At 44.6% G+C, this 16,510-nt stretch overlaps 1 protein-coding gene across 1 annotated transcript; it reads left to right on the forward strand.

Moving 5' to 3' along the window:
* The first annotated feature begins 1,027 nt into the window (after window positions 1–1,027).
* Window positions 1,028–14,450, forward strand: DACT1 (dishevelled binding antagonist of beta catenin 1). Its single transcript, XM_065941025.1, has 4 exons — window positions 1,028–1,574; window positions 3,783–3,915; window positions 5,014–5,169; window positions 8,996–14,450. The coding sequence occupies exons 1-4, from the start codon at window positions 1,230–1,232 to the stop codon at window positions 10,777–10,779; spliced, it is 2,418 nt and encodes an 805-aa protein (XP_065797097.1). The 5' UTR covers window positions 1,028–1,229; the 3' UTR covers window positions 10,780–14,450.
* The last annotated feature ends 2,060 nt before the right edge of the window (window positions 14,451–16,510 follow it).

The following is a 16,510-nucleotide window of genomic DNA, read 5'->3' on the forward strand; positions in this document are numbered from 1 at the left end:
TTTACTCTCTATGTGCCTGCGTCATTGTAAACACACCATATATATAGTATATACTGTATATTATTATAATTCTTACAACAGGCACCTTGTTAGTAGTTCCATTTTACCCTTGGGGAAACGGAGGCACAGAGAGGTGAAGTTACTTGCCTGCGCAGCTAGTCTTGGCAGGAAAGGGGATTCAAATTCAGGCAATTCGGTTTCAGAGCTCCTGTGCTTGCAGACTAAATAACAACAATAAAAAAACTCTTAACAAAAACCAAAGCGCGCACGCGCACGCGCACCCCCTAAGCCCGGAGCTTGTAAAAGAATTGATGCAACCGCTGGCTGTACAGCGACATCCTCCTGCTTAATTTTAAATGCCTTCCATGAAAAGATTAAAACAACAGCAACAAAACCAAGAGTTCAACAGTTTTCGGACAACGCTGCACTCTGCCTTGGAGTGCTTGCCTTTACAACTTGAGTCACAAAAGCCAACTTCAAGAAAAAGTCTGAATCCACTCGCAGTACCTTGCTTGGTAAGGTGGAAGAAACCTAAAGCAGCTTGAGTGGATACGAACAGTGGACGTGTGGGGAAAGGGTTAACGTGGTGGGCTGCAACTCGGTCGAGTTTCAGAAAGTTCTCTGGGGAGCCCAACTGCTGCGTCCCTCGGCGGACCCTGCCTGCGAAGCCGGCTGTAACAGGATGCTGGGGCTCGGGGTGCTCGCCCCTGGCTTTGTGCGATTGTAAAGAACCAATAAGAAGCGAGGCAAAAACTGGGTGCCGTAAACCCGAAAAGGGGGCGAGGAGGCCCGCGGGAAGAGCGGGAGAGGAGAGAGGGAGGAGCGGGGAGGGCCAGGCGAGCAGGAGGCCGGCGCCGAGCGCGAGCGGCGCCCCTGACACTAGAGGGGGAAGCCGAGGGGGAGCGGGCCTCGCAGCCGAGGGGCCGGCGCGGGGAGGCGGGCGCCGGGCGGGGGTTCGCCTGGCCGCCGCGCGTGACGTAGCGCCGGGCAGGGCGTTATCAGCTGCGGGGCCGCGGCGAGGGACGCGCGGCGACAGCGGACGGCGCCGCCCGGGGCCCGGACGGCTGCAGCCCCGGGCCGCGCGCGGGTCCTGAGCGCTCCGGGTTCCCGCCCCCGCCGCCGCGCCCTGCCGCCCGGAGGCATGAGCCCGAGGCCGCAGCCCTAGCGCCCGCTCCTCCGCCCGGGCGGCCCGGCTGCGGGGACGGGTGCGCGCGGCCGGGTTGGGGGCCATGAAGCCGAGTCCGACCGGGACGGCTAAGGAGCAGGAGCCTCCGACGCCGGCCCGGGGAGAGCAGCGCACGGCGGAGCCTGAGGGGCGCTGGCGGGAGAAGGGCGAGGCGGACACGGAGCGGCAGCGCACCCGCGAGCGGCAGGAGGCCACGCTGGCCGGGCTGGCGGAGCTGGAGTACCTGCGCCAGCGCCAGGAGCTGCTGGTCCGGGGCGCCCTGCGCGGCACGGGCGGCGCGGGGGCCGCTGCAGCCCGCGCCGGGGAGCTGCCGGGGGAGGCGGCGCAGCGCAACCGCCTGGAGGAGAAGTTCTTGGAGGAGAACATCTTGCTGCTGCGGAAGCAATTGGTAGGTCGTGCCCGGAGGTGGGGGCACGGTTGTCCCTGCAGACGGCCGGGGATCGGGCAGGTGGTCCGTGGTGGGTGCCTCTAGCTAGCAGCAACCCTCTGGCTTCCCGGGACCCCCGCCCGGCCCTTCCCTGACCTGGGTTCCTGCGGGTCCCCGGGGGCGCGTGGGTTGCCGACGCCCACGCGATCCCGGCGTGTGCCCGCTTTGTGTCAGGTGAGGGGCCGGAGACCCCGCGCGGACTGCCGGGGAGAGGGTGGCCGCTGTCTCCTCCGGCCCTGCCTTCGGGATTCTTGGAGTCGTCTGGTCGGTTGGGGGAACCTCCAATCGCTCAAGTTAGACGAATGCCTGCCCTCTCCCCGAAGGTTAAACCCTCATTTAAAATAGCATTTCTTTGGAGGGCTTCTTGGCTTCAGGTCCTCCCGCCGAGAGGGGACAAAAGCCGAGGAGGGGACTTTGGGGGCGCGATTGACCGTCCAGTGCCGAATTTTACTATTACACGGAAGCGGCCGCGGGGAGCCCTGCCTGCCCCTCCCTGGGCTCCCCCCTCCAGCCTGCCAGCTCTTGCCTACTCTGCTGCTTAATTTCAGATAGAAGCCCTTTGTATAAGGCGGCTAAAACAGATGCACATGATGGAAATTTGGCTGGAGAAAGTGCCCCCTCCTCTCATACGTTCTGCTCGTTGTGACTTGAGGTGGAGGTGGGCGGAAGGGAAAACCTCCTCTCAGGGAGCATTTATCATATTGGATTTGTGTCAGCATCTCAGACATTCTCTGCCGTCTTCATTAACGGGGAAGAAAAAGAACTTTGACGCTTAATGTATTGATGAACAGCTTTGACCCAGCCTCAGAGAAATGGCGGCAGCTTTGTTTCCCTGACCTCAAAAATGTAGTTTTGAAAACAGAAAAAAAAAAAAAAGAAAATCCTTATCTGACCATGTGATGCTATCTGAAACTAGACACATACTAGATAATGTCCCTCCTGCTAACACAGTGATGCCGTGTTGTCGTCAAGTGTTTTCTTGTATTATCTTTTTTGAGATAATTTGTCTTTTTTTTTTTTTTGAGCAGCAAAGTCATTTTACTTGTTTGGTTCATTTTTTCCTGAAGAAAATCGTTCTAACAAGCAAGTATGTTATGTGTCCAAGCTTTTTAAGTTCAAGGACAGACAGGAGGAACAGATACTCATATGCGTCTGTTTTGTAAGGCCCTGTGGAAGTAGTGGTTTGTGCAATATTTCAGGGTTGGCATTTTGCTGTGGTTTTGGTAGCAGACTGATTCGAGTCAATTGTTGCTGGTTATGCCTGGTCATTGACATTATGTGCATTGTCTTATACAATAGCACCTTCTTGTCTTCATGAATCTCACAATTGTGAGTGGCGCATTCCTGTTGTTCCCTGGAGAGGAGCAGGACAGCATGTCAGGAGAATTCCCGTCCAGTCAGTGTTTGTGGTACTATTTTCATTTGTAGGCTTGGCGTTTGTGATTTGAACCAGATGCCTTTGAGGTTTTTTTTTTTTTTTTTTTTTTTTTTTGCTTTCCCAGAAATAGGAAGCACTAGGTGGCGGTGTGACAGCACTACAGCCTGTCACCTTTGGAAACCCGAGTTGAGTTCAAATCTTGATGGCCCTTCCCTTGAGGGTTTTGGATTCTGCCAGCTCACATTATACTTGGCACAGGCTGTTAGTATTAGTTTCTCTCTTTCAAAGGCCCTAAGACTGATTAAACCCCACAAAGTGACTAATAGAAATCAAAGCTCTGCAGGGCATTTGGCCAGAAAATCTCACCTGAGAAAGATTATAGTGTATTGTAGGAAATCTGTTACACTCTGACTTCAAATTAAAGAGTCTACTGTGAAGTACTGTTTTCTAATAAATTGGCTGTACACAGAGGTTTTTAAAAAAAAGTCTCAGTGGGTTTTTCATATCCCTACCTATAAAAAGTAAGTTTGTATATATATTAGCTGAAACTGAAAGCAAGTCTTGTTTTTATGAAGAAACTTTATATCACCACAAAATGTGAGAAAGTGGAATTAAACAGGACATATTCTTGAAGTTTTTCTTTGCTTCAGGTCATCCAGTAAAATTTTGGTTTTGGAAAATTTAGGGAACTCTTCAGATGGTAATTTGAATACTTAGAGCTAACTTTGTAGTTCTTTGTCACCAAAATGTTTTTTGTTTTTTTTTTCCTTTCTCTGTTTCTTCCTCATTAGAATTGTTTGAGGAGAAGAGACGCTGGTTTGTTGAACCAGTTGCAGGAACTCGACAAACAGATAAGTGACTTGAGACTGGATGTGGAAAAGACATCTGAAGAGCACCTGGAGACAGACAGCCGCCCCAGCTCAGGTGAGTGTGGGGGGCACAAGGAGAAACTCTGCCGTCAGGAGTTCTGTCTTGGAGTCCCCCTGTGCTTAGCATTCCCAGACCTGCAAAGGACAATGGAGTTTGTTTCCAGTACAGAGACACTACAGCAAAACAAAACAAGAAAAGTCTGTTATTCAGTTGCATGACAGGGAAACAAAATCAGGCAATAAATTTATTGAAATATAGTTGATTTACAGTGATGTGTTAATTTCTGCTGTTTAGCAGAGTGATTCAGTTATTTATATATATATCCTTTTTTCATATTCTTTTCTATTATGGATTATCACAGGATATAGTTTCCTGTGCTGTACAGTAGGATCTTGTTTATGTTTTCTTTTTTTTAAATTGATTTTTAATTGGGAGAAAATTGCCATCCATTTTCTATGTAATGATTTTTATCAGCCAATGCCAGATTCCCAATCTATCCCTGCCCACCACTCCCCAGCCACCAGACGTTTGTTCTCTTATGTTTGTGAGTCTATTTCTGTTTCATAGATGAGTTCATTAGACAACAAAATTTTTAACAATGAGACTCAGCTGACTGAAGTCCCCTGAGCTTAAAAATAAAAGCTTCTATGCAAATTTCTGGAAGCGCGATCCTCCTTTGAAACTTGAGAAAGTCGGAACAGAGCTCGAAAATTAGTCACACTTCAACTTCCTGAGACCACTTCAAAAGTTTTCTTTTTTCCCTCTAAACCATTTGGCTCCTTACATAGATTTGTTTTTCTCTTCAAGTTATTTTTTCTGAAATGTTTGTGAAAAAGTTGACACTCTGACAGATCTGAGTCTCTTTCCTTGCCCATCTTTAAAGGTGGGGTCAAGGAGGAAGGTCAGTTTGAGAGTGAGAGTACTCTCAACTTTGAAATGTACTCATAGTTATGGCCTCTGCCTTTTTCTGAGGATTGCTGGAAATGAAACCGTAAAGTCAAGACACTATATCTCATGAACCAAAATTGCCATCCCTCCCTCCATATTCTCTCTTTTCTCTCTTTTGTGCATGATTACCACGTTTCCTTTTAAGCACAAATGTGTGTTTTTGCTTGACATGATCTTAATCTTAAATGATGTTTTGATTTGTAGGGTTTTATGAACTGAGTGATGGGGCTTCGGGATCCCTGTCCAATTCCTCGAACTCGGTCTTCAGTGAGTGTTTATCCAGTTGTCATTCCAGCACGTGCTTCTGCAGCCCCTTGGAGGCAACCTTGACTATTTCAGATGGTTGCCCCAAATCTGCAGGTAAGACTTTTTAAAATTGACATTTTAAAAATTTATTTTTAATTGAAAGATAATTGCTTTATAGCATTGTCTTGGCTTCTGTCACACAACAATTTGAATCAGGCTAAAACATACATATGTCTCCTCTCTCTTGAACCTACCCCCACTGCACACCATCCTATCCCTCTAAGTTGTCACAGAGCACTGCATTGAGCTCCCTGTGTTATATAGAAATTTCCCATAAGCTATCTGTTTTACGTATGGTAATATATGTTTCAATGCTACTCTCTCAATTGGTTCCACCCTCTTCTTCTCGCTGTATCCAAAGTCTGTTCTCTATATCTGCTTCTCTATTCCTGTCCTGCAAATAGGTTCATCGGTACCATTTTTCTAGATTCCATATATATGCATTAATATATGATATTTGTTTTTCTCTTTCTGACTTACTTCACTGTATAATAGGCTCTATACCTTCCCAGAACTGACTCAAATGAGTTCCTTTTTATGGCTGAGTAATTTTCCATTGTGTATATGTACCACAACTTCTTTACCTATGGAATTGATAGACATTTTTAATTGGAAGGGGTCAAAGGTCCTTTAAAGTTGTCTAGCTTCAGCCCCTTCTACTAATGAAAAACAAAGACAGAGAATTTCATCTGCTTTTTGCCTTTAGTGCCATAGCTGCATCTAGAATCAAGATCACCACTATTCCCAGTCCTTTTTGGGTGTTACCTGGCTTTATATCCTGATGGTAGCAAGATAGCTTATCTTTAGAAATCCTGTCCCAATATTATAGATCTTGAGCTCTGTTTCTGAATCTTTGCTGTTAACTTGTTTGCATTTTCTTTTCAAAATTACTTTAGATCTGTTTTCTTCTTCCTTTAATCATTTAAAGTTAAGGCTTCCCTGGTAACTCAGTCGGTAAAGAATCCTCCTGCATTGCAGGAGACCACCTGCAATGCAGGAGACCACCTGCAATGCAGGAGACCCAGGTTTGATCCCTGGATCAGGAAGATCCCCTGGAGAAGGATATGGCAGCTCACTCCAGTATTCTTGCCTGGGAGATCCCATGGACAGAGGAGCCTGGCAGACTACAGTCCATGGGGTCATAGGAGTTGGACATGACTAGTGGTTTAGTGACTAAACCACCACCACCAAAGCTTCCATCAAGTTAAATATATCTGTTAGCCTGCTTAAGAGCTGCTTGGCTCTTCTGGTGGCAGTGGCCCCTCTGTGTTCTCCAGAATGCCTTGCATGATGGCAGCTCTCTCTTCTTTTAGTAGGTGGATGGGGTTAGATCCCCTCCACCATTTCCTCCATTTGGGGCTAGTATTGCAGTGATCTCTAGAGAGAATCATGCCATTGTTGATTCTGGAAGAGTTTCTCCATTTCCACTGTGTGTCTCACACACTGCTGTATGCTCTGCATACATTTCTCTGCTTTGAATCCTCCATACAGTTCTGCAAGGTCCAAGTGTTGTCAGGAACCATTTTATGTATCAGAAAAGGGAGGCCTGGTGAGGTTAAGTTTGGTAAGTTGCTTAAGACTATATATAGCGAGTAAGTGGCAGAGGCAGGGTTCAAGCTTAGGACTAACTGCCAGATCCTTGTTTTTCCACCACACTAAGGGAATTCAGAAAGTGTTGTGTTCAACCTTCTCATCAAACAGGAGGAATTACATGCCTTTTGTCAGAGGCTCCTCATTTGCTGAATGGCAGAGTTGTTGCTGAAATTTGGGACATCTTCCTTAATTCTGATATAGTGTGATTTCTCAGAAGAGCAGAGAAAATACAGAGATTAGAGGAGGTGATAGGTTCTGGCACAAGTCACTATACCCTTGGTTTTATGTATTGTCCACTTAGGTATAGGCTGAATTTCTGAGGTCTCGGCAGTGCAAACATAACACCAAACAACTGAGGCTGCTAATCACCTGGTGTCTCTGTAGTGTGTGTTGTTAGCAGGAATCATTTGGGGAAGCACAGATCTATGTTATCTAGAGTGTCTGGGTCTCAAGTTCATTGGTAATTGCTGCCTCTCATTCTGCAGATTTGGTTTCAGAGGGAAATTTTATAAACCCATTAAATGTACTTTGGTATAGGTTTTCCTTAAGGACAGACTCCTCTATCCCAAATGTCACATCTTCTCATAATTGAGACAGTTGGGTTGGCCTTTGGGGGCTGGGATGTCTGTCTTGCTCCTTAACTCTAGAAAAGAGGGAATAGGGATGAGAGGTGTCATGTAGCTAAATGTGGCTTTAAGTAAGATAAGGATAGGTCTTGGGGTAGTGAGGAAGAATGGGCACAGATATTAGCTAGAGAGATTTCCCCTTCTTACAACAAGCTGTTTATTGGGAGTGGAAGTGGAACTGGGGACATGATACATTTATTTTATAATAAACTTTTGTTTACAAACGAATATCATTTCTGGGTCTAGACTGGCCCTGCCACCCAGACTGCTAATAATCATTGAAATTCACAGGGCTTTCCTTTAAACAATTAACATAGAATCTAGCACATAGTAGCTTTTCAATATTTGAGTGAATAAATATAATTATAATGGAAAGCAAATTAAATAGGGACAAAAACTTTGATCTTCTGTAACTAAAAGTCACTCAAAGAAAGGAAAGTGAAGTCGCTCAGTTGTGTCCTACTCTTTGTGACTCCATGGACCAGTAACTTACCAGGCTCCTGTGTCCATGGGATTTTCCAGGCAAGAGTACTGGAGTGGGTTGCCATTTCCTTCTCCAGGGGATCTTCCCGACCCTGTGATCAAACCTGGGTCTCCCCCATTGCAGGCAGACGCTTTACCGTCTGAGCTACCAGGGAAGCCAAAGTCACTCAGAGGATTTGATATTTATAATATATACCAGGACAAGAGATCAGAATAATCTAATTAAGCAAGAAAGCTTGATTTCATTATATTTTGGCGTCTATGTTTTTGAGATGTGGAAATTTTATTCATTAGTACTACTCCTCAATCTTTTAAAGCCTCATCAAAAATTCCTTCATAAAATATTGTGCTATTTTAGTATCACTATTAAAAGCATAAGGTGACTATTATTTAAATTTAGTCTTGATTGAAATTAGATTCGTTTCCCTGACCTTTCAATTGACAGTTATATTCAAACACATATCATTAAGAATTAGGTCTTAAAAAAATTCAAAATGAGGAGAAAGCCCATGAAAGTATAGTTTATCTCAAGTATTTAAAGGGAAACTAGGAATAGAATACAGAAGGAAAGTGGCCCAGAGAAAGAATGGCTCAAAAAATGTTTATTTTTCCAGTTATAATTGCAGTACATATACTTTTATTGAAAAGTTAGAAAATAGAAAAAGAAGAAAGTACCATTACTTGCTTTCCCACCACTTTGAGATGCTACTATTAGCATCTTCTGTTGCTTCATTTCAGACTTTTTTCTTTGACTATATCGTCTTAATAAAATTATGATTTTCACTCCACTTTCAAATGTTTTCCATATATTATTCAATAGTTTGAAAGTATTTTTAATGGCTGATTATTTTTCCTTCAGAGTTATATCCTGTTAAAAATTCCTTTGTTATTTTTTTCCTCATCCAGTAGTATGAACTGTATGTGAAATAGTAGAGTAGCTTGTCTAGTATTTGTTGATTCTTTGTTATTATCTCACTACGCCTGAATTTGTCTTCATAGAAACTGGCCTGATCAAGCTGGTACTGACCAGTTCATTTCTTCAGAGTGTACCTTTAAATGTTTTTCAGATCTCATAGGATGGCTGGAATATAAAGAAGGCCATTGTGAAGACCTGGCCTCAAGGGCAGTTGGCTGTTTCCCCTCCACACCACAATCTAATTCCCTTGCTGTCATTGCAGATGTGAATCCCAAGTACCAGTGTGATCTGGTGTCTAAAAATGGGAATGATGTGTATCGCTACCCCAGTCCACTTCATGCTGTGGCCGTGCAGAGCCCAATGTTCCTCCTCTGCCTGACCGGCAACCCGCTGAGGGAAGAGGAGAGGCTTGGTAACCATGCCAACGACGTTTGTGCGGGATCTGAGCTGGACGCCGTCAAGACAGACACTAACTTACCATCTCCAAGCAGTTTGTGGTCTGCTCCCCATCCTTCATCTAGCAAGAAGATGGATGGTTACATTCTGAGCCTGGTCCAGAAAAAAACCCACCCAGTAAGGACCAACAAACCGAGGACCAGTGTGAACGCTGACCCCACGAAGGGGCTTCTGAGGAATGGGAGCGTTTGTGTCAGAGTGACTGGGGGCGTCTCACAGGGCAACAGTGGGAACCTTAAGAATTCGAAACAGGTGCCTTTGCCCTCCGGAGGCATCATCCCTTCTTTGGACAATGGGGCCTTCTCCCCACCAAAACAGTGGTCAAAAGAATCAAAGCCAGAACCTCTGGAAAGCAAGAGGTTGCCCGCGCCTGAAGGCTGTTCTCCAGGCACTGCTACCGAACTTCAAGGTAAGCATCTGCCCAAAACCGCCAAGCCTGTCTCCCAGGAACATGCGAGGTGTCCCCCCGCTGGGACAGGGGAGTCCTCCAAGGAAAGCGGGCAGATCCCAGCTGCCTCTCCGAAAGAGAGCCCCGGGAGGGTCCTGGCACCGCTTCAAGAGAACAAAGTGGTCCAGCCACTGAAAAAAGTGCCACAGAAAAACAGCCCGCAGGCAGGCACTCTGGCGCCCCCTCCCGCCGCCTCAGCCCTGCTGCCCCCCACTTTCCCGGCGGAAGAGCGGCAGGCCCTGGATTTCAGAAGCGAGGGCTCCTCTTCTCAGAGCCTGGAGGAAGGGCCCCTGGGGAAGGCGCCGCCCGTCCTGGCGCCGCCTCCGGGGGTCAGGCCGCCCCGGGGTGCGCGCCCCGCGGCCGCCCCGAGAGGCTCCGCCGTGAAGCACCGGGCGCCGGCCGTCCACGGGCCGGAAAGTGCTCTGCCCGCCGTGAGGGAGAAGGCCCGGGCGGCCGGCAAGAAGTGTCGGTTCCCCGACGACACGGATACAAATAAGAAACTGCGGCGAGCCCCGGCGAAGGCGCGGCGGGGCGGGGGCGGCCAGGCCGACGCGGGGCTCCCCAGCCGGCCGCTGGGGACGGGCCACCGCGCGGGGAGCCGGGCGCACGGCCACGGCCACGGCCGGGAGGCGGTGGTGGCCAAGCCCAAGCACAAGCGCACCGACTCGCGGCGGTGGAGGTCGGCCGCCGAGGTGTCGTACGAGGAGGCGCTGCGGCGCGCGCGGCGGGGCCGGCGGGAGGCCGCGGGGCTGTTTGCGGCCGGGCCTTACGCCAGCCCCTACGCGTACGCGGCCAGCGACTCCGAGTACTCGGCCGAGTGCGAGTCCCTGTTCCACTCCACCGTGCTGGACACCAGCGAGGACGAGCGCAGCAACTACACCACCAACTGCTTCGGCGACAGCGAGTCCAGCGTGAGCGAGGGCGACTTCGTGGGCGACAGCACGAGCACCAGCGACTCGGAGGAGAGCGGGGGCTTGATTTGGTCCCAGTTCGTGCAGACGCTGCCGCTGCAGCCGGTCCCGGCCCCCGACCTTCGCCACAACCCCACCAAAACCTTCGTCAAGATTAAGGCCTCGCACAACCTCAAGAAGAAGATCCTCCGCTTTCGGTCGGGCTCTTTGAAACTGATGACGACCGTCTGAGGCGCGTCCTCCGTGTAGAGAGTGGGGCTCTCTAGTTCCCCCACCCAGTCGGTGGTGTCTGCCTTTTTTGTGTGTAATAATTTCACGGAGTGCTTTCCTTTGGTTAAGAGAAAACCGAGGTGAATTTTTGTCTCATCTTTGTCATGTATGGACACTAGTGCCTTTAATGGAAGGTAAAGAATGTGGTTTTTTTGCTGGTTAGAAGTGAATATTGAGTTTCTAATGGTGGTGACCGTGAGTGAATTTTGTGGTATCGGATTTTTCTTTGAAATGGTCTGAGCATCGGTGAAGGCACAGGTTTTGATGTTCAGGTGTTAAGTGCACGAGACCTTTTGATCTGGAGGTCAGGTGGATGGCATTTGAGGACATACATTTGCTTCTTTGGTTCTTCAGGGCAGCGTCGCCATGAGGGTTTTCCTGTTGGGGGGTATCACATAACAGTTGTGTGAAGCAGATACAAGGGGCAGTCATGGTTTTCTGTCATTTTTTATATATTCTGCTTTTCTCAGATGTAGCCCCATTCCGTTTTCTTCTCAGAACTGTTTGGTTTAGTGGACTCAGAACTTGAAGACCACACCCTACATCCAGAAAGGTGATCTGGGTAGGGAGGCTGGTAATACCTTAAAAGGATTCGCTAAAACCTTTGCCACCCTTGGTGCCTCGGCCCTGGTTACAGTAACCCCTTCTAGGGCCATTTACCCAACATTGATGCCTTTCTCCCCCTCTCTGATTTACAGCAGATCCAACCATTCCTCCTCTGGAAACTTGCCTTTGGTATAACTTTTAATCATTGGGTGCAGAGAAATTCACTCCTAATGAAATAACTCTTGGGTGCGACTCCAAGCTCAGAACTGCTCACAGAGCACTGTGCCATCTAAATATTAGCCCAAACATATTCGTGCAATCCAGTCCAGATTGGACCACTGACCCTGCCTTGGAAGGGCTTTTTTTAAAAAAAAATTTTTTTGGTAAACAGTATTGTGTAAAATTGCTTTTTTATATCAATATATGCATGTTTTGTGCATGAGTAGTATTTGTTTTGATATTCCTGTTGATGTTAAATGACTGTATGATATAAACAGTATGTGTTTTTTATATATCTTTGTGTAAATTTAATATAACACATTATATGCTGTAATAAACGTTTTGTTTTCCTGCTGTTAAGTTTGTTATTTGGGTATAAAACCAGATGTTTACACCTATAAATCTTGTGCCGATTATTGTGGGATTTATATTAGGCCTATTCTAGCATTTGAAATATTATTTACAATAATTAAGGCAGATTTTAAGAGTATTCGAATGGATGGTACATAAATGAGGACAAGCAATTCACTTGTTGGGAATGGTTGAGGTGCTTCTTTAAAACTGAAGGTACATTTAATAGAGCTCTTCTGAGGAAAATATTTCTGTGAAAACCTCCTCCCCCAGCTTCTAAGTATGAAAAATTTTCAACATGGAAAAGTTGAAAGGATAGTACGGTAAACACCTGTGTAATTACCACCTAGATTCAACAGTTGTTAACATTTTGCCATGCATGCTTTAACACTCTATATGAATATATTACGTTAAACCATATTGCCGGTTTTGTGGATTGAAGACAGATTTTGGTAATCTTTCCTGCCCCTACTACACTACTACATCATTTTAGAGTAAATTTCAGGCATCATTATGTTTCAATTTATAAAAACCAGTTATTTCCTAAGAACAAGGTGATTCTCCTATATAACCACAACACCATGATCACACCTAAGGAAAATTGACGATAATTCTTAATATCAAATGTTTAATCTCTATTCAATAACTTTCCAGTTTGTTTCAAGATTTTTTAAATAGCAGCTTCGCTGCTCCCTCCAACCAGGATTCAGTCAGTTATACTCTGCATTTGGTTATAGATCCCTAGTCTTAGAATTTGTTGTTGTTCAGTTGCTCAGGAGTGCCTGACTCTTTGCAACTCCATGGACTGCAGAACACCAGGCTTCCCTGTCCTTCACCATCTCCTGGAGTTTCCTCAAACTCATGTCGATTGAGTCGGTGATGCCATCCAACCACCTTGTCCTCTGTTGTCCCTTCTCCTCCTGCCTTCACTCTTTCCCAGTGTCAGGGTCTTAATCTTAGAATAACCTCTCCATATTTTTTTATAATGACATTTGGTTGTTAAAGTCAGCACAGTTGTCTTGTAGAAGGGCCCCATTCTGGATTTGGTTGTTTCTTTCTTTTCTTTTTTTTTTAACATCTTCTAGTCCCTCTATTTCCTGTAAACAGTGAGGGCTTGATTGGATTCAGGTTAAACATTCTTAGAAAGAAAATTTCACTAGTGACCTTTCGTACTTTTATTGCTTCACATCAAGAAACAGAATATCAGGTTACCTACTATTACTGAATTTAAGAGTGATCCCTTGGTCAAGTTAGTGAGCAGAGCTTTCTCCACTGTAAAGGTTTTGTTTTTCCTCTTTGCAGATGGTTAGTATTTGTGAGTGATATTTTGGTACAGTGTGGATATCCTGTTCTTCATAACTTTCGACTTAATGGCTTGAGTTTACTTTGCTGATCCTTGCCTGAATCAGTTATTGCCTTGGGGATGCAACATGGTGGTTTTCTAAATATCTTTCCTTCTACTTTTATTGGGTGACATTATACAAAAAGGAACTTTCCTTATTTTTTCCCTTTCTCTCTTTAAATGATCATGGTGAATTCGCGGATTTTTACTTATTTAATACTTTATAATCACTTATGTGTATTGTTCTTTTTGATGCTCAATGTGTCCCAAATTTGGCCAGTGAGAGGATAAATGTCATTAAAAGGAGACTGTGGAGTCAGCTCAGTCTCATTCATATATTTATTATGAAATTGTACTCTATTAAAATGATTTTTCAGATGCTAAATTTCAATGTAACAAAAATCTGGTAACTATCCATTTATTTATTCTGTCTCGGAAATGATCTCTTTTTCTGTATTTCTCTCATCTCTAAGAAGGCTTTTAACTTTGGAACTATAGCAAATTATTTCTCTGAGACTTATAAAGATAAAGCTGTTTTTTTTTCAACAAGACTTTTTAACAAGACACCACAGACAATTTTTGAAAATGTAGAGTTGCTAGTCTTTTCATATTTGTATGTTTTTACATGTAGTCATTCTTTGACTAGAATTTCTTTGGTTGCCTGATTAAATCTAAGCCAAGGACAAACAAGCAGATGATCTGACCATCTTTTCTAATGCTGTGTGTGATTCAATCTCTTTAGGGGCAGGTTATAAAATTTATTGTGTAAGGTAACTGTGACCTGCAGTCAGTTTTTTAATCATGTCCAGGTTGTTCTCAATAAACATTATTTTCAGAAGAGGGACTCTTTCTAAAAACCAGCTTCTGAATAATTACATTTTAGGTGACAGAACACCGAAGAAAGAAAAGTGAGAAAAACAGGATTTTCAAAGAACCTTGGGTTTGTCCACCTCTGTCTGTTGCTTGACTTACCTGTAGCTAACAGTTGTGCTACTAGAAAATTGGAAAATTGGATTTTAGAAAACAGGATTTTTTCCATTATTTTCAATGACAAATATGCCTGCTTTTGTTATTTCAAATAAAAGAGCTCTTTAAAATATTTTTTCTTTATTTAAATAAATTACAAATTCTCATTTTCAGAAAGAAAAACTGTCAGTTTATATACAGATGTTTGCACTCTTAATCTTCCTCAAATCCTACCTTTTAATAATGTTGGTGTATGTATTTCCATACTGTGTTATGTGTACAAATATCTTTATATTTTTTTTCAAAACCAAGTCCCAGTCTATATTTATCATTCTGTAACTTACTTCTTTCATTTCATGAATATAATTCTCTGCTTCTAATGGGGTTCCAAGTATTTCCTCACTGAAGAAAAAGGCACCAGATTTTATGGGGCTACTTATTTGCCCTACTTAGAAAACTTCGAATATTTAGCAATAAAAGTGTTACCCAAGTGCTGTACCCTTGCAGACCTGCTCCCTTTTTAGTTTTCTTATGTGTTGTTGTTCAGTGTCTGACTCTTTGCAGCCCCAGGGACTGCAGCTTGCCAGGCTTCCCTGTCCTTCACTATCTCCCAGGGTTTACTCAAATTCATGTCCATTGAGTCGATGATGCCATCCAACCATCTCATCCTCTGTCACCCCCTTCTCATGTCCTCAGTCTTTCCCATCATCAAGATCTTTTCCAATGAGTTGGCTCTTCGAATCAGGTGGCCAAAGTATTGGAGCTTCAGCTTCAGCATCAGTCCTTCCAATGAATATTCAGGGTTGATTTCCTTTAGGATTGACTGGTTTGATCTCCTTGCTGTCCAAGGGACTCTCAAGAGTCTTCTCCAGCACCATAGTTTGAAAACATCAATTCTTTGTCATTCAGCCTTCTTTATGGTCCCAACTCTCACATCCATACCTGACTATTAGAAGAACCATAGCTTTGACCACACAGACCTTTGTTGGCAAAGTGATATCTCTGCTTTTTAATATGTCATAGCTTTTCTTCCAAGGAGCAAGCATCTTTTAATTTCATGGCTGCAGTCACTTTCCTCAGTAATTTTGGAGCCCAAGAAAATAAAGTCTGTTACTGTTTCCATTGTTTTCCCCATTTATTTGCCGTGAAGTGAAGGGACTGGATGCCACGCTCTTTGTTTTTTAAATGTTGTGTTTTAAACCAGCCTTTTCACTCTCCTCTTTCACTTTCATCAAGAGACTGTTTAGTTCCTCTTTTCTTTCTGCCATAAGGGTGGTGTCATCTGCATGTCTGAGGTTATTGATATTTTTCCTGGCAATCTTGATTCCAGCTTGTGCTTCATCCAGTCTGGCATTTTGTTCGCTGTATTTTATTAATTTTTACTGTGAGGTCACTTCAGTGGGCTATTATTGGGGGAAATCTTGTGAGGCTTGATTAAGTATTTTGCCATACAGAGGAGTTTTGTCTTTTTCTCCCCCAGGTGCCTTAGGGACATATCCATGCTGGACCACTTTTAAGTTCATTTCTCTGTATCTGCCCACAGAGGTAGTACAAGTTCAAATCCTAAACCCACATGGAAGTAGGCTGGTTACACGTTCTCAGAGCAGACATTTCCAACGGCAGAAGAGCTTCCTTATTTTCATCCTGGGCTAGGAAGTGAAATTTTTTCTTGGACCAACCCTTCACTGAGGGTGTATCCCTTCTGTGCCTGTAGAAATATGAAGAGGTCTCAGTCCCAAATGCTACAAGTCCTTGTCCTCATGTGCCTTGCTTCAGGGACCAGAAATTTCTCCCTCTACTCTCCAAAGGTAGACCGAACTTGGGTGCACTTATAGTGAAGTCAATATACCTTTATGAGGATGTTTGTTAATAGTTTACCCATCATTTCTAAGTGTTTTACAGTGAAATGATTAGGTTATCTAGCCCATCAAAGGGCTGGAAATAAAATCCACAGAGGTATCCATTCATTGCCTTTGCCAATAAGTTGCATTCTCATTCCCTTCTCTCATTTTGGTACAGTATTATCAAGGTACAACTGAAGTATGATAAAATGCACATATTTGAACTTTACAATTTGATCAGTTTTGACATACGTATATAACTGTGTAATCACCACAATCAAAACAATGAACACTTCCATCATTCTCAAAAGTGTCCTTGAGATCTTTGTGTCCTGTCTCTCTCTCTCTCTCGCCCTCCACCCTTTTCCCCAGAAAATCACTGATCTGCTTTCTGTCACTATAGAATACTTTGTGTTGTCTAGAATTC

The sequence above is a fragment of the Muntiacus reevesi genome, chromosome 7 (assembly GCF_963930625.1).
Source record: "Muntiacus reevesi chromosome 7, mMunRee1.1, whole genome shotgun sequence".
In the NCBI taxonomy this organism is placed as follows: domain Eukaryota; kingdom Metazoa; phylum Chordata; class Mammalia; order Artiodactyla; family Cervidae; genus Muntiacus; species Muntiacus reevesi.